The 25953-nt window shown below is 36.4% G+C and overlaps 1 protein-coding gene across 1 annotated transcript in view; it reads right to left on the minus strand.

The window, feature by feature from the left end:
* PAN3 (poly(A) specific ribonuclease subunit PAN3) overlaps nucleotides 1–25953 on the minus strand; it is a gene marked incomplete at its 5' end in the record, with an annotated part of 79229 nt that overhangs the window by 3550 nt on the left and 49726 nt on the right. The window contains 11 exons of the mRNA XM_082002808.1: nucleotides 456–520; nucleotides 3296–3425; nucleotides 4247–4386; nucleotides 10307–10394; nucleotides 11434–11599; nucleotides 19444–19545; nucleotides 19639–19755; nucleotides 19918–20079; nucleotides 21232–21289; nucleotides 21935–22039; nucleotides 22617–22864. Coding sequence (XP_081858934.1) covers nucleotides 456–520; nucleotides 3296–3425; nucleotides 4247–4386; nucleotides 10307–10394; nucleotides 11434–11599; nucleotides 19444–19545; nucleotides 19639–19755; nucleotides 19918–20079; nucleotides 21232–21289; nucleotides 21935–22039; nucleotides 22617–22864 — 1381 coding nt within the window. The remainder of the gene's footprint in view (nucleotides 1–455; nucleotides 521–3295; nucleotides 3426–4246; nucleotides 4387–10306; nucleotides 10395–11433; nucleotides 11600–19443; nucleotides 19546–19638; nucleotides 19756–19917; nucleotides 20080–21231; nucleotides 21290–21934; nucleotides 22040–22616; nucleotides 22865–25953) is intronic.

Here is a 25953-nt window from a genome sequence, read left to right on the forward strand (position 1 = left end):
ATAGTTATCTTCAACAAGTTTAGCATGTAAATTTTAGAAACCAGCATGACAAACACAACTCCAAGTCTATTCAATAGGATGGAAAACAGGCCATGAACACTTTATTTTTATGTAGTAGTTAACAAACAAGCTGAAAATTAACTAGCTTAAAACCAGTGTCTATACCATTTGCTACAGTTAAAGTAAGCTATGGATTTCCTCAAAAAGCGACTGTCACTCACAAGAGACTACTAAGAGAAGCCACACTAAACAAAGTAAGCATCTTTGGCATATCTATTTGTAGCATTCTCTTCTCTGTTATTTAAAATTTTGGTCAAAGTTGTTTATCTTATTTTTCTCAAGGTCTTCAGGGGCAAATCTGGGGGAAATGTTTAGCTTAAATTTATGAGATAAGAAACCTTGCATTGCAAACTGGGTTTTACACACCCTACACCATGAAAACAAGTATTTCTTACTCTGGCCTCTCATTGATTGTTCCCAGTTTTGCTAGAAGCCTAAACAACCTTCCATTTTGCACCTCCTGGAAAACAAGAAAGAGGTTATTAAAGTTTCTGAAACGTAAAATTAAGACACTGATTTGCAAAAGATATACAGTAGTAATGCCAGTGAAACACTATTAATTACAATGATTTATTTATTCTAAGAAGAGGGTATAATTTTTTTCAGAAAGAATGCATTATGTGGTATATCAGTAGCCCAATGCTCATTCTAGCACTTCATATTCAAATGATAACATGGAGATTTAACAACCAGTAACACCTTGCTGCCCTAGCAGGAACTGAATTGGGCAAACTATTTCTTTGTGGAAATGTAAGTCTACTCTCTTGCCAGCCTATACTTAGAGATATGCTAAAATATAGTTAGTTATACAAGAAGAATATGTTAATATATATACACGCAGTTATCATTAATACCATATTTCAGGTAAAGATCAGAGGGAACATAACTTACCAGATTTGTTTTTCAGAAATGCTTTGTAGGTGATTATTAGTAAATATTTAGCAACAATAATATCAGACTAACATTCAAGTTACAAGTGATTCAAAATTGTATTTTGAAACAAGTTTTCCCAAAAAATGCTAGAATTTAAAGTCTTAAAACACTATAAATTCTGAGTCCATCTGACAGGGAAAAAGCAATGAGAATGAGCTCACACAAGAGACAGAACATCAGAATTATAGATGCTTAGAATACACACAACTGAAAAATTGATTCTGTACATTTTTCCTCATCACTTAGGATACAGTAAAAAGAGTTACATCCTAGGTAACATTACACTGTGGATTGATCTTTTACATAAAAGCTTCTCAAAGTTGGGAGGATTCTCTCCTGATATTATTCATATTCTCCAATTGCCCAGCTCTCCAACATTATTCATGCTAAGCTGCATCTCATTCCATGCATGATCATATTGATTTCAAATGAATTCAGTCTGGAGTTGATTACTGTGCACAGCTGGATAAATAATGTAGGTCAAGGTGATAATAGCTTGACCTCAGACAACCTATGGGTTGCATGACTTCTATTATCAGTCTAAAAACACACAGCACAACAGCTTGTAACACAATTGTAGCTACACTTAGAGATTGACAGGGAAGATTTACCTTGTCCAGCTAGCAGAGGTCTGTACAACCTCCAAATAATCTTTTGGTATGTGCCCAAATACACATAAGCCAAAACCACACCTGTGTGAATGCCACTGCCTTACAGATTCAGTGTCAATGGCGACACAGCTGAACAACAACACTGGCAGTAAGTCTCCTGGTGGCCTCTCTGCGAGCTTGGTAGCCTGTAAGGCAGGGAGCTCTTCTACAGAGTGGATGAGAGGACTTGAAAAACTGAGGCTTTGAATGCTGTGACACATAAATGATGGGAGTATTAAGGAAGGAAATGGATAGAGTAATTGGGTCACTGCTGTGTAAAACATGAACATTACAGGAGTAACAAAATATTCACAGCTTCAAGAAAACAAAAGTTATTAACTACACACAAACCACTTCCAGCATCAGAAGGCCCTAAGCTACAGATGATGGTGTGCTTGGAGGATATGAGGAAAAATATCATACCTGCTAGTCTTGTTCTAATACTCTCCCCTAAGCATCTGCTTTGGGGCAATAATGAAGAGAGGGTACCAGGCTAGACTTAAGGGCTGCTGCAGCTCTGATGTTACTGAGGATGTGGTAGTACACAGAAGTTAAGAGTATGACAGCTAATTATCAACTGCTATTTATCACCGCCAGGTAAACAGCTATTGCCAAACTGGAGGCTATGCAACAAGACCTTAACAAGACATGGTCTTAAACATCTTCAGAACACGTAGTGGCTATTAGAGTGAGCACCGGTCACCTAGAGCTCTGCATCCAAAGTAGATACCACCTTGCTCTTCTATAGTTCGTTGCTTCTGATATCAATTTCACTATGTATCACTAAGAAGGGAAAAATGGTTCTCCAACAAGCCAATGGTGGACAATTTAAGAGAACCAGTCCATCAGAATCTCAATCATTGGTCTACCGCCTCTTAAAAAAAATTATCAGTAAGGGCATGTAATGGAAAGGAGTCACAGGACTTCATTAAATCCTTAAAAACTTAATATCCTATCCCACACATCTTTCGCATCATGAAAGCCTTCTGTAATGTATCTCAGTCTTGCTAGAAAATCCTGTGATCAGTGGCTTCTGATCAGCCGATCCCCTTTCTTGTTGAACAAATACACACTAAGAGGGGACGAAGTACATACTTCCTTTGTAGCTAGCACTTGATACCTTGACTGAACTTGATAGACTAACCAGACCCACACAGCAATACATGCACGCTTCAGGGAAACTGAGGATGGCAGCCTTTACCTCCATGATCTAGCATTCATTTGGAAAGGAAAACATATGAGATAAAGGGACACTGGAATCCAAATCTATCCAAGAATTTAAAGGCAACATATGTTGCTGTATAATCTCTAGCACAAACTACATGATCTGGTGTGTGATAACATACATGGCCTTATTTACTCACAGTACTACTTTTCAACCATTCTATAAAGAACATTCTTTCCCCAAAACTGCTGGTTGGACATGAACATGTTACTTTAGTTAAAGCCCAGCTGAGGACATCCTAAAACTAGTGTTTCTTGGAGCTTTTGGACTTTCAGTATCTTGAGCTCAGAGTTCTCAAGTCTGCAGACAGACTACTTAAATTGCTAAACAAACAAAAGGAAAAAACAGTAGAAGACATTCCCTCTTAAGTTACAGCTGTAGGAATACTGACTATAGGTCTTCCTGAAGGAATTACTAAATTTTTTACCTTTGCAAGGTCTTCCTCTATAACATCATTTCGCATTTGAGCAGCATCCAACTGAGTATAGAATCGTGCACCAATCATAGGCATGATATCATTTACACTACGAAGCCTGTTTTGGTCAGTCAGCAAATACCTGCCAAAATACCCCCAGCCCCCAAAAGATTACTTAAACATGCTCCAAATGCCAGACAGATCATCCTATTATGATTTTATAACTATTTCACTGTGATGTTTATTTAATACATGAAGTTGACAATTGCAGCATTTCTTAAAAAAGACATTAGCAGAGAAAACATGTGTTAGCTTCCACGTATACATCCAGTCAGTTATTTATACAAGATAGGAATGTACCTTCATGGAACTGTATAGCTCACCCACTCAAACAGCAAGAACATACTTAAAAAGAGAGAAGACATGAAGATTCAGATTGTCATGCAATTGTTTTTCAAATGAGGGAGGAGGAAGATTTCTACTTTTCTCTTAGGCTGCAAGACAAGAAAGGCTGACTATACTAAAGAACACAAAATAATATGCAGCCAAGAAAATCTAGCACTCAACCCTTTGGTCAGAAAGACAATGGGCCTATTTTCTCAACACATTCTGAAATTGTAAGATAAGACTAGCACATTGCTATGGTAGATAATAGGCAATGAAGCCCAGTATTGAAGACAACTTAAAATGCTTGTTTTGTTTAAGCTCCTAATTCTTATTAAGAACTTCAACAGCACTTAGTAAAGAAAGGACATCAATTTCATTATACACACCATGAAAATACACATTACACAAATGAATTTTAGATTATAATGTTTAATGACGCATTGACTGTGCAGACAATTCAATGACAATAGTTATATCTGCAATCTTACTTGTGTCTAAAAATACCATTTGACATTTTCATTCCTATGTTTAAAAAAAGTAGTAATTTCCTTTAAAAGATTTATTAAGCAAACTTACAAAATCAGATTCTTCAGATCAGAGGAATAGTTGATTGTCACCAGTTCCATTGCTTTCTGCAAATTTTCTCTCTGGATTCCTGATAAAGAATTGCACGCCAAAGCCAATACAACTTTCCCCAGGGAGATCAGATCTGCTTGCTAACAGGAAAAACACACACAGATAAGATTCTCAGTATTGATAAATATCACCTATGGTACTAGATGTTGTTTAAAAAGAGACAGTTCTTCAATAACCTTAGGAGAATTTGAGCGACTAAAATAAGTGCTATTCAAATCACACTCTAAGATGACTGTCCAAGTTACCTGTAGTCTAAACGTAGAGAGGAAAATCTGTCCCAATACCTAGCAATTTCTAGGTACTATATTTATCTTTGAATGCTTAAAATTTATCTATTTTTAGCTTTAGGATAGTACCAGAGAGAACTCATGTAGTGTGCAGAAGCTCTGCAAAGAGGTTTTCCTAACCACCCACCTGCTCATTCCTAATGAGTCAAGGAGTTGGTGGCAAATAGAGCAAGTTGTCTCAATATGAAATGCAGAAATACCTATCAAGGATTATTTGTTAAGACAGAAATCTTTGTTGGACTCATACCTTTTCACACAGGAATCCACACCAGATTCCAGCAAATTATGTTTCTCTTAAACAGCTCAAAGATTTTCATCTCTGGTGGCCGCCAGTGTGAAAAGATAGGAACTACCTGAAATAACTCAACAGGAACAGGCTAACAAACTGAGCAGCATCACATTTTATGAAGATATTCTTAGCATTACTAAACATTTTCCTTAGAAGTAGAACTGCTCTTAAAAGATGGAATGCTGCATACAGGCTGCTTTGCCACAACAGAAAATTCTGCCAATTTTAATAGACAGCCACCAGAAATTATTCTGAAAAGCTATACCACATTTCAAAGCCCACCCCTGAGAACAGAAGCCTAATTTAGTAGCAGACAATGACATTCATAGCAAAAGCTGCCTGATTCTTTCCATGGAAAGGCCTTCAGCTGCACACAACTTGGCCAAACGTGAAACACCTGCAGCTTTCCATGCTGAATACCTGCTTCAGACTGAATTTAAGAGTCAGCTAGAGATACAAATTTAATATTTTCCTGAGTTTTTTTCTGAGGAAAAAAAAAGGTATTTTTGCAGAAGTAAAAAGTGAAAGCTACTAATTATCGAGAATGTCAGCTCCATAGTATGGAGCAAGGCTATGCCATTTAGCAGAGAACGCAGTCATACAAGGAACACACCTTCTGTCATTTCTGTAAGAAAGGCCAAAAATTTGGCAGCACTGCAACATTAGAAGTTCTATTTAGAATTTGGCAGCTTTAGAAAACTGCTGTGATGGTGAATGTGCCACAACCCCTCACAGCTTTTCCACCCAGAGAGGTAAGCACATTTGCTGCAGTAGCTAAGCCACACCTCCCAGGTGCTGAGGGACAGACTAAAGAAAACATTTCCAGGTCTTTCAGTGTCCCCACTGTTTCCATATCAAGTATGATTAAGCAACACAATTTAAACATGGATACACAACATGACAGAAGTTAAAAGCATGGTACTCTTGTAGGTAATGAAGACAGAAACAGGATGTGGAAAATGAGACAGAAAAAAGGACTAAGCTGTGGAGGAGGAGGTGGGACTGGCATTTGCTAGACTACTTCCTAAGTAACTGGAAATCCCTGGATATCAGCATTCCCTTGTACTTTGGTAAAGAGAAATGAACCAGAGCAACAAATCCCATTTTGGTGGGAACCCACTTGCTTCCACTACCAAGTAGTCAATTTGAGCAGCAGAGGACACTACTATAGCACTAAATAGAGGAATCTTGCTGATGCAGTATTTATGCAGAGACATATGTCACCTGGCACAATGGCATTTTTGTTATTGTTTTTTCTCTGAAAGACTTGAGAAATATTTAAGTAACCACAATCTTTCTTCTTTCTGCAGTCCCCCACTTTACATTTAATACCTTCAAATTTTTAGTAATTCATAAGGATGTACCCTATATAAACTCTCTATCATCACACAACCCTGAAACACCAAAAATACACAACTTCAGGCAAGATCCTGTGAAAACAGTCTTCCTTTACATTGGTGTTTTCATACTACAGATTGCATTAGATTTTAAAAATTACTGAGAAAGAGTCTTACATTAACATCAGCCAGGAAATTCTAAATTCAGGCTTTTGTTATTTTGAGCAATTGCCCTCCAACCTTAATTTTTGTTTGTTTTGCAAATTACATTTAATAGAAAAACTGGTAGAGATGATAGAACACACCAATGCAGTCTCAAACACACACATTTCAAATTCCTGTCAATGCTTCACTTGTTTTAGTTGCAGAAGTGGCTTGGATTCATCCCCCTGATTTGAGGAACTTAAATTTCAAGTGATCCAGTTACGAGTCTGAGCAATTTAAGATACCTGTAATTCTGCAAGACAATTCAGATTATAAGTGAGCTGAATTGCTCTCTGGAAGCACCTCACTACTCACTGACAGATGAAACCCTGAAAGAAAGTGGTATTACAATGCCCAATGTTTGAAGTTTTACATTGGAGTAGTGCACATGGACAAAGTGCACAAAGACAGGCAGTAATTCTCCTGTGTGATAGGGGAATTGTAGAACATGTCGAGTTGGAAGAGACCCATAAATATCAGGATTTATAGGCATCAGATTCCCCCTTTAGAAGGGGCAAAACTACCATCCACTGACCAACTCTATCCATGCAGACAGGGGACACAACTTCCCAGAAGCTGGGGTACACCATCCTTTCTATAAGGAAGCAATCCACATATGCCTATTAAGCCCTAATGTCCCCTCTGAAAACATCAGATTCGGGTGTTCCTGCTTCTAGGCAGAGAAAGGTTGAAAAAGCACACAAGAACTACTAGACCTCCTTGGAGCAGGGACACCACAAATAAATGCTGTGTTCCTGTAGTAGCCTTGCTAGTGCAAGGTACAGATCAACACTAGGTATGATCATTTCCCTGACTATACTCCATCTCATACTTTGCACGTATCTATGGATCACACCAGTTCCTCTTGCCACAGACCTGCCAGAAGACTTTTGCTATGGTAACTATCAACAGTGACTATTAAAAGTCATACTCAATTGATTCTCAACTTCAAGGAAAAGTTTTACAACTTTTAAGTTCAGGCTGCCTTTTGTTCAAAGAAACTGTACCTTGCATGCAACTAATAACCATTTAATTAGCAATTCAATTCATAACTGTAACCTGTGCCAACCTATCTTTTTATCTCCCAAAAGCTTTGCTAGTAAAGATTTTATCACCATCATTTAGTTCATTGATAGAAATATTAAATAGCATTAGAGTAAAAAACAGGCCTAGGAGATACACTCAGAAACAGCCCTCTTCATTAATGTCCTCCTATTAGCAAATTAATTTCAAATATGGCAGTGAGCAATTTAAAAGTTAATTGAATAGGTACGCTTTCCATTCTGCATTTGTTTTTTAAAAATCAAAAAGGTATGTGCTACTATTACAAATTCCCTGGAGATACCTCAGCATTTTATACACTTGGCTTCATCAGCTAGACATGTAAGCTTGTCAAATAAATCTTATTTTTGACAAGATCAGTTTTCCATAAACTCTTTGAAATTGACATTACTTTTTTTGTTTATCCTGTTCCACTGCTTTGCTTGTATCACTATCAGCTCATACACTCTACAGTTCTGTGGGTTCACTTATCCTTTTAAGTTCTGGAACTGCACTTAGAAATCCCTTTAAGTTCCTAGATTTTTTGATTATTTATTTTTTGAAGTCAACATTAATACTTCAGATGCCTCTTCAGCTAGTTTCTTTAAATTTAGGGAGGTATATATGAAAATTATTTTTGTTGACCAAATTAAAAATATTTACTGTGAGCAAATGTAACCTTATAGATCTCGTTAAATCAATAAAATGTGTTTTCATTTCATATGAAGAGGACTCACATTTTATTCCAAGCACAGAAATATTTATTAAGCCTTTCTACTGTTTCCTACATCACCACTTACAGTTTTCCCATCTGTATCTCATAACTGACACAAGACTTAAGGATTGGGGGCTGGGAAGTGATGTGCTGGCATTTATATAGGTTTCACACCTTATTTTTAATGCAAGCGGCCATTCATATTTCATTTACTTCTTTTTAGCCTCCGTTATTTTCGTCTTTATTTAACTCTTAAATGATCATATAAATTAATGTGTTTAACACAGATTATAATGAACAATTGCATTCCTTTTACATAGCCCCTCACTGTTCTGGCCAAATTCTTTCCTATCTATATTAGCAATGGGAAATAGCCAGAAAGTGACAAATGCTAACAAAGATACCTTCCTCCACTGAAGACAGCAACCAGGAAATGCATATTAGCTGGGCAGTAAACCAAGAGATAACCTACATTTTAAACAGTCACAGGAGTCCCAGAGGAATTCAGGAACTGGGTCATGGATCGAGAGGAAAAAGGACAAGCAGCAGCTGTTATTTTGTAATTTTATCTGGCTAGGGCAAACAAAGGTAGAGGATGATAAATTACTTTTAAATTTCAAGGAATGAACTCAGTCCAGAATCTCTGAAGGAACAAAATGGATAGTGAAAGCCAAGCCCTTCTAGAGGAAGCGACAAAAAAGAAGGCAATACTGTATTTTCTAACTCCATGTTCCAAATTATGTATTAAGAGCACCACTTCTCTGGTTTAGCAGTGATACCTGAACAATTTTGATACTAACGAAGTATAAAACATGCAAAAACATGCCCCCTTAAACAAAACTAGGCATTACCAAGCAAGTTACTTAGGCTGCTATGGGGGTAAATGCTTTTGACAGATTTGTGTACCTGCGAGTATTTTTAGATTTGTACCTCCAAGTACAACAGATGTTTTGCTTTAAAATTACTTGAATGTCAAACCACCTCAGGAGGATCCCTCTCCCAGCTGCAATTAAAATAAATTTAAAGTAGTATTTAGATTAAAAAAAAAACTCATTACATTTTTAGGCATGGAATCCCTCACTTGCATGTATTCCTATCTTCTCTCAGCTGTTTTCCACTAAATGATTACCAAAAGCCCATTGATATGTAGCTGGGTGGGGAGGGGAAGAATCCTTTGATGTACTCAAAGTACATTGAAAATTGCTTTACTGTATCATTAAAAAAAAAAGTTGCTATGTTCTAGGACACGGTCTCCAATAAGCTCGTTTCTGTCTGGACAAAGTTCAAACATTTCATTTATTACTGGAAGACTCTGAATGAGCAATTTTCTCAAAGTGAATAAGCTCAATTAATGAAAATAAATTAAATCCAACTCCCTTCTGTAGTCTTTCACTCCCGGTACAGACAGGGTATGTGACAACTGCTGAAGCAATGTACTTTACCCTGAGGGGAAGTTAGGGAAAGAGGCACTCCTGTACACAGTGACGCTCCAGATGACTGTGGAACAGTCTGTTAAGCCTAAAGGGATTCTTCTTAATTCAGGAATTATGCAGACTCCACACTTCAGAGAACGCCAGGAGAGCACGGAAAAACTAGGAGCCTAAAATAAAGATACACTAGAACCTTTTAGGAGTGAGGAGAAGGCCGAAGTGCAGTTATTTAAAAGACCTCTTACTCCTCTGTGAACAGGTATTCAACACTTAGTTATTTTTGTTAAAAAAAAACAAAAGAAAGAGCAAAACTGTTACTGAACCATTAATTAATCTCTAACACGAAATGTAAGATTTTTCTTCTCTTTCCCTTAGGAATTCATATTTTCAACCATTTCTGACTTAAGTTTGTTAAATACTAATAGTTCAACATGTTTGGTGAATTTGCTGAAATTTTAGAAGCAGAAGATAGCAAAATGAGCATTCACATTTTTAAGTGACAAGCAAATTTGAATATGCATGGCAGAACCAAGATCAAATGAGGAATGAAAAAATACAGCTATTTAGAGATAGATACACTAGACTAATATACTAGACTACAGTTTAAATAAAATACTTGTCTTCCAAAAGGAATCACACCGGTTTTCAGTACTCCCCATGCCAAGTCACCAACCTAACTACGGCATTGCCGTCTTACCTGAAACTGAGCCATTAATGCCAGTGGATTATTTTGACTGTTGTCAAATGTCAAAACGTCAAAGATTCCAACACAGTTAACTCGTAACCTTTAGGAACAAGAAGAGAGAAGGAGGAAGTGTCATTAAATGTTTTTGGTTACTGCGCTGGTTTTTGGCTGAGGTAGAGTTAGTTTTCTTCATAGCAGCTCGTATGGGGCTATGTTTTGGATTTGTGCTGAAAACAGCGTTGATAACACAGGGATGTTTTTGTTATCGCTGAGCAGTGCCTACACAGAGTCAAGGCCTTTTCTGCTTCTCACACCACCCCACCAGCGAGGGGGCTGGGGGTGCATGGGAAGCTGGGAGGGGACACAGCCACGACAGCTGACCCCAACTGACCAAAGGGATATTCCATACCATATGATGTCATGCTCAGCATATGAAGCTGAGGCAAGAAGGAAAGGGGGGACATTTGGAGCAATGGTGTTTGTCTTCCCAAGTAACCATTACGTGTCATGGAGTCCTGCTTCCCTAGAGATGGCTGAACACCTGCCTGCCGATGGGAAATGGTGAACAAATTCCTTGTTTTGCTTTGTTTGTGTGCATAGCTTCTGCTTTAGCTATTAAACTGTCTTTATCTCAACCCACAAGTTGCCTCATTTTTACTCTTCTGATTCTCTCCCCTTCCTGCCATGGGGGGGAGTAAGCGAGCAGCTGTGTGATGCTTAGTTGCCAGCTGGGATTAAACCACAACAGTTACTCAATTTTTCCTCTAGCATTCATTGAGTACTTTGATATGACAAGAAGAGTCATCAGTATTCAAAGTATTATGAAGCAAAAAATACTAATTTCACTATTCGATAAAATGCAACAGTTCAGTTTACAAATAAATCAACAAAATTTGTAAATTGTCAGTAGCGTAACTGAGCAGTACTTTGAAGATAACGCATAAGTCTTCCCAAAATATGTTTAAAAAGAACTTTAAAGAAAATTTACAGGTTTTCGCATGTATTAACTTTCAGTCTCTTGCCAGTTAAAAGTAACAGTACTTACAGAAAAAACAAAGTCTAACTAGGAACAGGTGCGTGGTCAGCAGCTACCATGAACACAGATCACAGCACACAGCAAGAATGAATGCTTTTATTACCTTGTTTTGCCTGTTACTAGAATCTTCGTTGGATCCATAACTCGGCATGCCAGTCCTGCTGTATGAATGGTCCGTAATGCAGAGCTGAGCTGCACAATATATGCCCATATCAAAGATTCTGGGAGCAATCCAGCATGCTGCCGTGGTAGAGGTCCATCATGCTGACCTAGAAGCAAAATGTTGTAAGCATCAACAGAAGGCTACTACATAAAATTGAAGTTAGCACATTTTGAATTATACAATTGACATACCCATTTCATTCAACTCTTAAGTCTTTCAAAGACTTATCTATTGTGCTTTAATGGTTGGGGTTTTTTTGGTAAGGATGCCACATTTTAAAATGCTGACAATTCATTAGGCATTATTATTTTCACTCTCACATTCAGTAAAGCTATGCTGTTTTTTAAGATTTAGGATGAATAATCACTACAAAAAGAACACCAGTTAGAAATTGCTGTAAGTGGGTGGTACATCAAAATAGGCAGGTATTTCAGAAGTTAAAATGCTGGTATTCTGAAATTATGAATATGTACCACAATAGCTGCAACAGATCCCATTTTACCTCCTTTATTGTAGAAAGGCTTACAGATTAAACATTCGGTATTATCTGATAATACAAAGTAACAAGCTAGTTTCAAATTACATGGACAAATCAGACTGGAAGATTTGGTGGCTAAACATCACTGAACACAACTTTGTGTATGTTCTGCTGTGACCCAGCTCCCTGCAAAGTCATCACTGCATGACCCTGTTCAATGGGCCATATGAAAGCATCACTCCACTTTTAAATGGATTTGTAGTCCTCCTTTCAAATGTAAAACTAAAACTAATAAAACTTCCTAAAAGTAAAAAAAGCAAACACACCCCCAAATTCTACATTGCAAACCGTTTCCAAGTAATACTGAGCCAGAGAAAAAAATAAAGATACAGATAACAAATATTATTTTTAGTAAGATGCATGTAATACAAAGAAGTTGCTGTTTACATGACACAAAGCTGAAGTAAGAGAAGAAAATACATCCAGAGTAAGACAGTACATCTCAATTTTACAGAATGTGATAGGCATTTCATGAGGTTGCCTCAGTACTGATTTTGCTAATTTTGAGACCAGTAATATCATCAGCATTCAGTAAAATCATGTAAGCATCCAATTCAGTTGTAAACTGACTGCACTCCTCTCCTCCAAAGATTTGTTTCTTGTTTTTTTATTTTGTCTTCTCCCTACTGGAGCATAGCAACATCTGTGCACTTGCTCAAAATAAGTTTGTGTGTGTGCCTGCATGTGTACACACACACACAAATATATGAGAGTTAAAAAATGAAACACATTACTGAAAAATTTTTTCTTAGAAATTTTACTGATTTGGTGGTGATGGAATGTTCCCAGCTTTGAATTCTGAGCTTCTGTTTGTTTTTAAACTTTAGTTCATTTTTCAGGTTTAAGATTCTTTGGTTTAGATTATAAAGATCAAGACACCAACTCCTTTAAATAGCAATACGCCTGGCATGTCTACTGAAGGCTGAATATAATGAGATATTCTTTGTTTTTTCTGGCCTCCTTATGAATCATTATGCAAATCACTTCCCACAAACCAGCATACCAGAAGTCTCACGTAGCAAACTTTTTCCCCCCTCATGATTCTCTCTTCTTCAGCATGACAAAAATTATGATGATACAAAATGATTGAAGAGATATAACCTCCTTTATTAGTCAAGGCTCTTTCTCTAGTTACTACTTGCTATAGAATACACTTTACATTTAGTAAACAGCAATGCGTGTGATACATTTAACAGGAATGCATATGGACATTAAGACAGAGTTACATCTGTATGAAATAAGCATGTCCAGAACAGAAATGTTGCTATAATATGCCAGAGAGAGAGAAAAGCCAAAACTTGGTGGTTATTTTCCTGCAAGCAACTTAAAAACAATAGCACTTGCCCTTTGATTCCAGATAAAGGCAACATAACCAAGAGAATATTCAACATACACCGAAGAGCTGAAAGATCAGAGTTCAACACAGCTTCTCTCCCTCTATCAGAAAAGCTCAAGCAACAACATTTTACTACTGGAAAGACTCACTTGAGGATACAGCCGAATCTAGGCTGCTGCTTTCAGACTGGCTGGCTGCACCCCACATTCCCATACACTAAAGGTACAAGCTAAAACACTGGAAGAAGTTTTGAGATGCCCTCTTACATATCCATCTGATCAAAACAAGTAAGATTAAAAGCAGTTCAGTTTGCTGCAATGCTGACTATGAAGTACACCCCATGATGCCTATCAGGCCTGCCACAGATGGCACTTGAGTGAGGACCCAAGGAGATGAGACCCAAAAGCTCGTTCTTCAGGCAAAACACACAGTTGAAAGTTTTCCAAACAGTGCTGAACACAGTGGAAAACATTACAAGACTGTAAGAAAACATTACCAAAATGATCAGAATTACTTTACTCCAAGAAGTGGTATTTTAGAGATTTCATGGTTGATTTGAAAAAGGCTTCCCACTACAGGCTGAATCCACAGCCACAACATGCAAAATTTCAGATTATGCTCTCCCCACCTACTGCAGGGCAGACTCACCTCTCCCACTACTTTCACCCCTCTGAGATGCAGAGCACAGATACTAATGGAGAAGATTAAAAATGTAAGAACTGCCATTTCAAACACAGGTTATCCATTATTTTTCCTTGCTGCGTTAAGACAAAAATCATTGTCAGCACTTTTATTCACTTATTTTTAAGTTCTGTAGTATGGTGTTCTCAATGGAACAAGAAGTGTACCCTTTGCACTGGCGTGCATGTGTATACTACTATTTTGTTTGCTAAAAAAGCATTCAAATGAAATTCAGTTCCCCAGAGCAAGGATAAAGCCAGGGGTAGTCCCAGGGTGGGAAGGAAGAGCTGGGACCATCAGCAGCAGGATCTGTTTTATATTATCAGGAACACTGTCAGAAACCATGCTAACAGCCAGCAATTCTCATCGGTTGTGGGAAAAAAAAAAAATCAGAACCCAGTAAAAGATTTAGCTGCTCACTAAATTGAACTTCTCAGGCCTGTAATTCAGTCTTTCACAGCAAGAACTGAATTGTTCAGTGTTTGCTTGGTGTTCCTGAGTTAAAGTACTGAAAGTAAGATAAATGCAGTAGCCTTCATTTCTCCCCCTTCTCCAAGGAAATCTGGGCTTCGGTTTTACATTTCCCATATTTCAATATACAGAAAGGTTCTGAACTACAAGTGCAGCACTGTATTTTGTAAAAAACCTGAAGATACTGAAAACTTGAATTTACTTCGAAAAAGTTGCAGCTTTTGGCAAAAGTATTTTAGGATAATTATTAGTCACATATTTTGTCCTCAACAACACCACGCTGATTTTCATATATTCTTTCTCCTCATCACAGTCTAAATACACAAGTTATTTTTCAACGGAAGCGGTATTTTATGAAAAAATCATTCAGCAACTGGGGATGCAAAAACTCTAAAGTCAGCAGTGAAGTCCATTTTTGTGCATTACGTACTACTATTAATGTGTCCAAAGGAAAACAAGGTCCAGGAAACTTGCTTATCTTCATTAGAAAGTATGTGCTTGCTGAAAAGCAGAATCTGTGGTGCTGAAAGCTAGTATTAGCAGCATGTATACCAATGTTTAATTACTCAGAGCATTTTTAATAAATGGACCAAAGGACATACCAAAGGCATGTTTATCTCTGCCAACCACAAAAACTAATCAGGACAAAGAAAAAACCTTACTGGCAGCAGTGGATAATTATTGTTAATTTGCCAGGATTTTCTAGCTGATTAGTTTTAAAGTATGTACATTCAGAATGTGGTTTAGCATTTAATTACCGGACTGTCAAGAACAACATTTCAGTACTTTTGGGTTAACTTGCTAATTTAAAGAGAACATAACTTCTGCAGAGATAAATGCACAACATGTACCATAATATGGAATTGAGAAATAACAGAAAGGTGGAAGAAAACCAACAAGTTCCAGAACAGCAGGTTTAATGTTTAATGTTTAGATGTTTTTGATGGAAATAAGTGTATTGAGAAAACATGAAGAATGAGAATCAAACAAAAAGGAACTTTTCAAATAAATGTACTCCAAGTAACTCCAAGTCTGAAAAATCAGACTCCGGATTTTAAAGCTTTTGTAAATTTAGTAAAATATGACAGAACAACATCGGATTATCACACTATACCACCTGAAGAAAGAGGATATTTCATTGCATAAAGAACACAAGCAATAAATTCTATAGCATTCAGAAGTAACAAAGACATTAGTTTTACAGTACAAAGCTACACATAAGTGGCTATTCCGCCCACCCCGACTCCAATCCTTTCCAAAGTAGTTCTGTAACAGGATCTGTAAATAACACAGCAAAAACAAAAAACCCGAGACTGACCACACTGACACCAGTAACATGCAAGAGCCATGTAAAGCGTAATCCTCATCTTTTAACTGTCAAAGTCTCATGTTGCCAACTGGAGTGTTCAACATAAATAAGGTTGCATACCTGAAATCAAATTCTCTGAGTTCACTGATCAGGTTCACAGTGTTGTGCCTCCTAAAACCTTTAAAAGCAATTGTACTAATCTGGGCCTCATGCTGCAGAGTACCCAACTTCCATCCATTCCCCTGCTTCTCTTGGGAGTCTCCTCTAGGCAGGCAGACGGCCAAGAAACTCTGTGAGGGGATGGAGAAAGGATCCGTGAAGGCAGGCAATTCTGAGAAATCAAGTTATAGGTATGCAATCTTATTTTTCTCTTAAATTGCTCCTTCTACTGAGGACCAGACTAGAAAGCAGCAGTTACCAAAAAAGAAAGGCCAAAGCAAAGATGTGCAGAAAGATTTGGCAAAATTTGGGAATTTCAAGTGACATTTTTTCTAACTTATCTAATAAAAAGATTAGAAGAGCAGGTAATGAGGCATGCCACAAGCAGGAGAGAGTTCTCTTCCTTGCATATCCCTGTATGTTCTGCCGCAACCATTCATTTTAATTAATACTTTGGTTTGGCTGAACAGAAATTGATGTCTTATTTCCAAGTTCAGAGACCATCCCTGCCTACAGAAGGAAGTTGTAGTAGGTCAAATAAATTGTCCACATAGCCCACTAGCCTGTTTCAAACACACGTACACAAAAATCAGAACAGTAGCCTGCAATGGATACCTGAGTGTATAAATATAAACAAATAGAATATTCTGCTAGACTCCAATGATTTGCAGCTCAGAGAACTCCTGAGCTAGAGATAATGTCTTTGCAGTTAACAGTCCTCAACTATTTCTCCTCCATAAGCCCACTTTCCCCTTGAACCCAGGCAAATGTCCACAATAATCTGTGACAAAGTTCCATGGCTTAATTATCTTTACACAGGTTTTGGATTTGCTACCTGGCTAGTTTCATTTGTCAGTCCCTACTTTTAGGTTGGAAGAAATAGCAAAGTATTGTTGCATATTCTTTTTTTTTTCCTTTATCCATGATGATTTTTCAGACACCTACCATACTCCAGTAATTTTTAACCCCATCACATTCCTGTCTATCTTTAAGAGCATGAAAAGAACTATTCCACTTTGCTGTTCTTGATACAGAAGCTGTTTCATGCCTTTGATCATCTCTGTCACCCCTTCTCAACTTCTTTGCTGTTCTTCTACACCCTTCAAAATGTGTAAGGAGGACCACAACTACAGATATGAGTCTATGATGTACCCACATCTTGAATACAATACATTTTATTGTTTACTCTTTTCTTAACAATCAGCAACAATTCATTTCCTATTTACTGCTATTCAGCAAGAGGACAGTATCTTCCTTAAGCTGCTTAACTATATCCCCAAATCTATTATTGAGTGGTAACAGGCACAGAGGCCATCCTTTTATGTTTAAAGACAGAGCTGTGTTTTCCCTCGATCACATTGGTTTACATTACATCACCTGCTAGATTATTGCCAAAAGTCCCAGTCTTGTAAGATCCTTCTGCAATCCATCACAATTGGCCTTTGTTTTTAACAATACAAATAATTTGGTATTATCAGCAAACGTTGACCATTATTTATCTTCAGTGCAAATAAGCAAATGTGTTAAGAAATACAACTCCCAGTACATATTCTTGTGAGACCCCATCAGTGATCTCCCTTCACTGTGAAAATTAACTGTTCACTCTTACTCTGTTTCTTATCTTCTAACCAGTTATTAACCTGAGGACTTTCTCTTTTATCTCACAGTTTCTTTTAAAGACTCTGATGGACTTCATTGAAAACCCAAGATCTTACCTACTTCATCTTCCTTCAAGGAACTTTGATAGACTAGTGAGACATGACTGCCCTTTATAGGAGCAAAACTTATGTCTTTTCCAGTGTGACAAAAGAATGTGTTCCCAAGAATATTATCGGTTCTATTATTTTACCTAGAACAGACGTTCTCCATAATACCCTATATTATAACGTAATATAACATAACAAGGTGGAAATTGAAAACCATGGATGGGAGATACTCAGAAATCTAGTCCTGCACATAACAGTAAGTAGGTATGCCAGGTTTATCCTACCAAATTAGTTTCACATCAGACTCACTGAATTTGTAATTGCATTCTTTGTATTGCCACAGGATATGACAAGACAAACTAGGATTTCCTCTGAGATATTACCACCAAAACCAATGGTGGAACTCAAGTTCCAACCTCACTTACATAAGTCAGCTCAGTACAAAACCAGTCGGAATTATTCAGTATATAAGGGATCTACAAGCCTTTGAAAGTATTCACACACTACCAATCCATTATACTTTGATCTACCAGATAGCCAAGTAAAGTTTTCCACATCAACCTTTGAAACAGACTGAATTCACATCTACAGGCTCTAATTTCAAAAGGCACAAGGAAGAAGAAACCTTAGCTTCTGCTCCTTTTTATACACTGGCAGCCTAAAGACATTTAGCGAAGATCTACTCTAATAAAACAAACAAGGCCAGGTCATAGTCCTCTGGTTGTCCCTACTGCTGGATCTAATTTTAGGGTTGGTCCTCCATCAAGTAGGAAGTTGGGCCAAATAAGCTTCCTCCCCTAAGTCTTTCTGTGATTCCGTTCAGCTATGACCATCTCTTTCTCAGCATGGTACTGGGCTCTACTAACAGCTTTGGCCTGTTGTGTTCCACACAACCCCTGGATACAGTTTGTGGGACTGCATGGGTCACAAAGTGGTCCTAATAAGCAGTATAATTGGCAGCATATGGTTTTGGAGGTGAAGAGGCTTTAGCCATACGCATATGAGCTCCGTTAAGCAATTTCTGAGCCACAGATCATGCTGTGAGAGATTTTATTCATGAATGTAGATGTAGCTGTAGTGATTCCTTTGAAGCCATAGTATAAATCTGAAAAAAATCAGACCTATTATGTGAAGTTTGTGTCTGAAAAGAATATGTTACAGGGATTTTTCAATCCATTTCTTGTCTTAACAGTACTTCACATTTCAAAACATTAAATGAAACACTGTCTAATTAGTCCTCATAATACTTCATGAGGAAAAAAAAAAATTTGTAAGTTGAGGGCACCTGAACAGCAAGCATCAAATTGACATAGCACATGTCTTACGATTTTGGAAACATCTCCAATAAGTGTCAGGTGTCATCCAGTGACAAACCTGAAATTAGGACCCCAGAGTTCTCTGCTCCCAATTCTGTTCAAACCTATTTCCCTGTCAAAGAACTGTAACTCCCTTACAAACTGACATCAATTTTGCAAATTATTCATAAGTCAAATGTGACCAGAAAAGTAAATTGTTCATTGTTAGACTTTTACCTTCTAACTTTATACTCTTCTGTTATTTCAAAAAAATTATATTAAGAAATTTTACAAATAGAAAGTGAAGAAGAGCTCTCTGATCCCAATCAGCTTATGATATGACAGAGCTGATTATCTAAAACATTAAGTTGAATGACTACTTCTGACCAGCTATTTACTGCTTAAGTATTGGAAATAGTTTACAGAAGTACTGTATGATAATGTATTTTCCTTACCCCATTTTCGTTTTGTGAAATAGGCATCAGCACTAGGGTCATTGAAGTGTCTGCTCATCATAGTCTCTCCTCCAGCATGAAAATCATATGCAAACACAAGAGCTTAAAAATAGAAACATGTGACAATTACTAACTGAAGCATATTTAGGAAAAAAGTCTCAAAACATCAGTTGGGAAAACAAAAAAAAAACTTACAATGTTCTCCAAACGCTTTAGTGGTAAACACTTCACGCAAAGTTACTATATTTGAGTGCTGAATTTTTTTCCACATATCAACCAATACCATGCACTTTGTGTTAACAAGACGAAAACCTAGAAAAGAACAAAACCCCATAGTTTAAAAGGTAATGTTTTGGGAGAGAATTTTTTTACTTTAACTTATCTTCTGAAACTACTGAAAAGCAACCAGATGTTAAAATATGATTAGCATGGTTAGGAATGCTAGCCCTATTGAGACAACTCAATTTTTCTTACCATGTATCCTCCGAAGGCAATACGGCAGATCATCTTTACTATTTACAGCTTTATAGCATGATGTAATGTACCCAAAGTTGCTTGTTTTCTGTATCCGATTGGGCGGTGGCAGTGGTTCCAAAGGAAAGAGACTGTGGTAGCTGTCCACTTCTGCAGGAACTGCTAAAATCAGTTCATACACAGAAACATCTTAGGTGTCAGTTGACTTAAAGAAAGTTACTATAGTAGCAAAGAAGATTAAAATGTCATTAATAAATTCTTTGCACTAGGTGCACCTTTTTTAGGTGCACTTAAAATTTAAATTCACTATTTTTGCTGTAATACCAACATATAGGTTCCTGGAAGAGATTCCACAGAGCCAAAATCACAGCCTTCAGAAAAACAGTTACACCAAGTAAAATCAACAGAATAGATGCACAGTTCTATCTGCCATTTTCTCATTTGCCTTAAAAAGTCACTTTTCTGAATGATCTTTCTTTGGGTGTTTTTTTTTTTCCTGTACAGATACATAAATAAGCATAAATTTCCATACAGACTTCAAACCACTGTAAGAACCCCATTTTATGACAAAAAAGCAAATCTGAACCTTTCATGTTTTAACATACTGATTCAGAAAACAGAGAGAGAGGGGCTGAAGGTTTACAAGTCAGATTAAGGTATTACCCTTGCAAGAAGAGACACACTTGTACTTCATCTGGATTAGTAAACTAAACAGCATTTTTTCTGTATCTGTATTACCATATTAATCATATTATTCTGTATCATTATCATATTAAACACACATTTGAGAAGGATACTGCAACCAAAAAAAAGAGATCTGTTTAAGTTGAACACCATCAATTGTAAATTCTCCAAAAGCCAAATTATAATGAATAGTATATGATTCTCTTGCCTGACAACTAGTACAAAGTCTTCTCTGACATACCAGACAATTCACTAAAACTAATTTGCTAGTTTATATACAGCCGTTGAAAACATATGCATCCTTTAAAGGAATACCTAATATGTACAAAGTAATACAATACTGTTCTTCATGAGGCTTTACGCCTTAATGATTTTTATTTTCTCAGCAATTTTAAGTACTCCCAACTATTAAGGAGTTTCAAAACAGAAGAAAATTACAGAAGAAAAAGACAACAGAAGCAAGAAACAAGTTTCATATTTCTGAAACACTTTGTATCTGGTTAATCCACAGCCCTGGCTTCATGAAAAATTAAAAACAGGTGGTATTTTTTGCAAGACATTGTTAATATTGTTAAATACGCATGGTTGCAGAACAGTGTCATCACAGTTCAGTTTATAAGAAACACTTACCAGGAATATCAGCCTGATCAATCTGGGCCATAGTTATTAAGTGCCTGTTGATCAGTTCCTGAAGAACAAATTAAGTCAAGTTTTGAACATTATAATTTAGCTTATTTTTGACAAGTTAACAGTACATTGCCTTTGAAGTACCAGCTACTTGTACTAAAATAGGGAGTTGATGCCAGTGTCCAGAGAGAGAACGGAAAAGACCACTAACTTGAAAACATTAATGACAAAATATATAAATTCTTGAAGGAAGGAGCTGCAGAAGACACGTTAGCTAAACTAGCATTGACAGAGGCACCTACTACAGCAAAGCTGAAATAAGTCACAGTCAGCTCTCAGAGAAGGGCTCATCAACTAACACCTGCATATACTTTCACTTCAGTGAAAGACTTTAAAACTGGATAGGATTACAACTTAAAGGGAATGCTACATAAATGAACTCATGCTCACCAAAACGATACACACAAAGCAAGAATACTTAGCTGAATAATAAATCATGTCATGCAGGTAAGATTGCAGTCACATATGTTGTAACCTGTACCCACCCTCTGTTGTACTCCATCCAATACAGGACTTGATTTTTTAAATTCTCCACAGGGAAAACTGACTGCACAGATTTTGAGTGGCTATTTCACTTCTACTACTAGCGATTTTCTAGTTTTTTGCCAAGATACGTGATTTTCTTTTAAATTCTCTATCATCTTACCTGTCTGAGCTCATCTGCCATGAAGAAGGAAGGTGCATTTGCTTTTGGCTGCATGTAAGCAACATGAGGTGCAGCTGGATGGTAAATGTGGTAGTTTGGAAATACCTGAAATCAAAACATTTTAAGTAGCAGTTTAAAATCTTTAAGGACAGGGAAAATGAAGATTGTCACTTTTAGTTTGAACTACTGAACTACAAAGTCTTCATGCACAGTACATGTTACAAATATACAAATGTATATTTGTAATATAATGTATGTCAGATACATTAAGATTTCCTTGTGTGATACTATTAATGATTTCAAGGGGGCGTGTGTATGTATGTACATAGTTATTTTAACATTTTTGTAACTGCCATTTCTCCCCCCACTGTAAGAGTTATTTAACCTATTGAAAAAAAAAAATCTGAATTTTTAATGTTTTCTCATTATATATGATCCACTGAGATATACATAAAGTGCTTTCCTTCTATGGCTGTATAAAAAAAACCAAAGCTCTACAGAGGTAAATGAAAGATACATTAAAAATTCTCCAGTCCTTAAATTTCAGTGATTTTAGAGAACAATTAAAAAGTCAAACCTTCATACAGAATAAGAGTTTCAGAATGTTAAGAACAATCTCTGTAGTATCAACCAATTCAGCATTTGGAAAATCCATACACTTCTGTATCGAAAGCAAACGTACCATTCCTGTGAGAGGTGCTGGAGTTGTATCAGTGTAGAAGTATGTTGTTCCACCCACTGTTTCCTTCTGGATCACCTGGCCAGTAGATGGAGGCTGAGAGACAGCATTAGCGACAGAAGCAGAGGCACTAGTAGGCACCATATAGTTTGCTGGGTTAGGAGTATGACTTCTTCTTCGAGGTGCAGGAGATGTATGAGGAGTTATTTTTGGGGAATGAAGAGGAGAAGATCCTGCTGACAGTGACATTCCTTAAAGAAACACAGGAAGATATTCTTGATCAAGTTGGTCATAAAAAAACTGAGCAATTCGGAAACAAACAGCCTTCACTACCAATAATATTCTGAGCAGGTGAGACGCTTAAGGACTGCTACATCTATATGAAGATTTAAAAAGGTAAAACGTTATGAGCAAGACTGAACAGATACATTTTCCCAAAAAATCTTTGTTTCGTTCAGAGAAAAAGGGCTTGGAAACTTGTGATCTACACATGAAGAACTGGAATGACGATGTAGAAATAGTAGAAAGGAGGAGATGAATCAAATTAATGCTGTGTCTAGAGGAGACTTTATTAAACCACAAAAAGATAAAATATTAATGACTATAAGTGAATATTTACATAAGTTACATGAGCAGTCAATGGAGTTTGCCAAGCTGTAAGTCACTTCACCTAATTACGTGGGTACCTTTTACTAGGACCAACACCACAGCTATGAATATTAAAGTTAAATCTCTGGTAACTACAGCACACAAATAAGTAATACACAATAAGCTATTTTTAATAATTTCAGGGGAGAAATTATCTATTTTCCTACAATTATTATATTCAAAAAACATCCTCCAAAAGATCTATTTGATACGCAAAGTAGGTAACTTCAAGATATGAAGTCTGTTAGGCATTCATGCTGAGATTTTCAAATTTATTTAAAATTATTTTATTGACTGGTGTTCACCCTCAACATTAGACAGGCAACTCAACTGAAACTTGAGAAGCTCAGCTTCTAAACAAAGTGCATCTGTGTGAGGAAAAACAAGGGCAGTTTTTTTGCACATACACTTCTAGTTACCAAAAATTAGTTTAGTTACTTCAAAAGTCATTGTACACAGAACTGTCAGATATACTTCTTTATAAAAGCTTAGATGTCAAACAAACCTTCCAAAGCCAGAACGTGATTACCCTTCAGAAAACTCCTAGTGTTACTAGTAGAAGATCCTAGATATCTAGGTATTCAGAATAATACAAAGGAAAGCATCTGTTGATCAGCTCAGATTGGGATGTACTTTCTCTTCTTTAACAGTCACAATTATAGTTAGTCATGTTAATATTAACAGTCATATTAATATTTTTTAAAGATGTAAGGTACACAACTTTTACATTTAATGCTCTATGGACAGCTGAGAATTCTCTAAGAATCCAGTTAGTTGGCACTCAGATTTTTGCGTAAATTACTTCCATTTATAAGCTCTGGTTAATAGAGCTAGAGTTAACAGAGTTAATATAAATGAAAGTAATTTAAGCAAATGTCTGAGTAATAAAAGAGCAACTTTTTTGCATACACACTTTTTAGTTTAGCTTAGACTGACATTTAGTTATTTCAGTCAAGAGTTACTGTATGCAGAGTTCTCAATATGCATCATCAGCAACGTGTAGGAGTGTTTTTACACTCGTGTCTTGTGTCTACAGTAGTTGCATCCCTCCTATATTTACTTTTTTCTTGTTTTAAACAAATCACAAAAGCAAATAACAATTCTAGCATTAACAGTTTAATCAGTAGTTGGGGAAAAATTATTTTGAAGCTATATTATCCTAATGATATTAGCATATTTGTAACCTTTCATTTAGCTCCAATCATTTACTTTGACATCTCAAAAACTATGCGTATTAATTGAGCACAATTATTTCTTTCGCTCTTGAAAAGTGAATAGTTCCAACAAAAAAACATAAGAAAATCTTATACCTTTCTGTTTAGTCGGGTTTCTTCAGTCATTTATTCTTTTTATAAATATAAAAATATAAAATAAGAATATTAATATTATGAAGTATAAATTCTCGACTTTTCTGGGCCAGAACATTTCTTCATATTAATATATGTACATGTGTGTACACACACCGTACAGATAAGCAATATTGTGGAATAATTGCTTGCTCATTACTATATTAACTCACTAAAAATGTGAATTATAATAGGCACTTCTGAATGTTTAATTTTTAAAGTACTTCTGAATGGTAACATAAGTAGTCTTCTAAAAATCTGCTTATAAATGACTGTAAAACATTATGCACTGTGATAGCACTGGTTTATGTCACAGAAGTAAGTTTCCATTAAGGTAAAAGTTGCCTTGAGTGACTAACACTTAAATATTTCAATAGCTACTGTATAGATGGTTACATTTTCAACAGAAGACTAAAACACAAATGCATTCTTAATCCACTGTGAGGAAAAAATACAATTTCAAAGGAAACAATATATTACTATTAAAATTTGAAAGATGGCTAATTAAAATAGCCATAAAACTGAAGCAGCTCTACAGTTTGTGTCTATGATGTTCAAGGGAGTCTCTTCCTCTAGGGAAAGTTATTGACATGTCTTTTTCACTCTATTCCAATAAAACATAGTATTAAGTCCTTGCAAGCATGTAATCTCTACCCAGATAGAAATAACTGGCTTCAAGAAACTTTTTTTCAATAAAACATTCAAGTGTAGGAACCAGAAAAAACACCCAGCAGCCTTCATATGTACTAATGAAAAATTAACCGAAAACTTCTCTACATTAAAATAAAAAATGTACGTACAAGACACAGTATACTGTAAATCTTATCTTAGAAATGAAAATGATGACTTGCAACCTCACTAAAATTATATTGTGACCTTCAATAGAAAGTTTCTCACCAGAAAAAAAAAAAATCTATCACTAGCAGTTCGTACTGATACAACGGATTCAATGGAAGTTTACATCTTAATGAAGCAGGATTTCATTAAGTTCATGTTGGCTGGCTGGCCTACAACATAAATACTGTTTTAAAAAAAAGAGGAAACCAGTAAGTGTTCCATACATACTCTCCTACCTTCGCCTACAAATTTACTCATCTACAACTATGTATCTATGCCTATAAGGCTTGTAACGCATTCAGAGGTCAAAAATTAAGCATTTAGCATTTTACTACTGTAATGTTCCGTACTTTAGAGATCCTCTAGTCTACTAGGTACATTTGAGGAATGACTAAACGAAGTAAATAATAAAACCAGACTATTTCAATAACTTCTTTCAAGCAGCATCCTTAAATTCACTATATATTTCTTTTTATTGTCAGCTCTGTATCAGGTCATTAGCATTACAG

This window comes from Phaethon aethereus (genome assembly GCF_964289735.1).
Source record: "Phaethon aethereus genome assembly, chromosome: 1".
Taxonomy (NCBI): Eukaryota; Metazoa; Chordata; class Aves; order Phaethontiformes; family Phaethontidae; genus Phaethon; species Phaethon aethereus.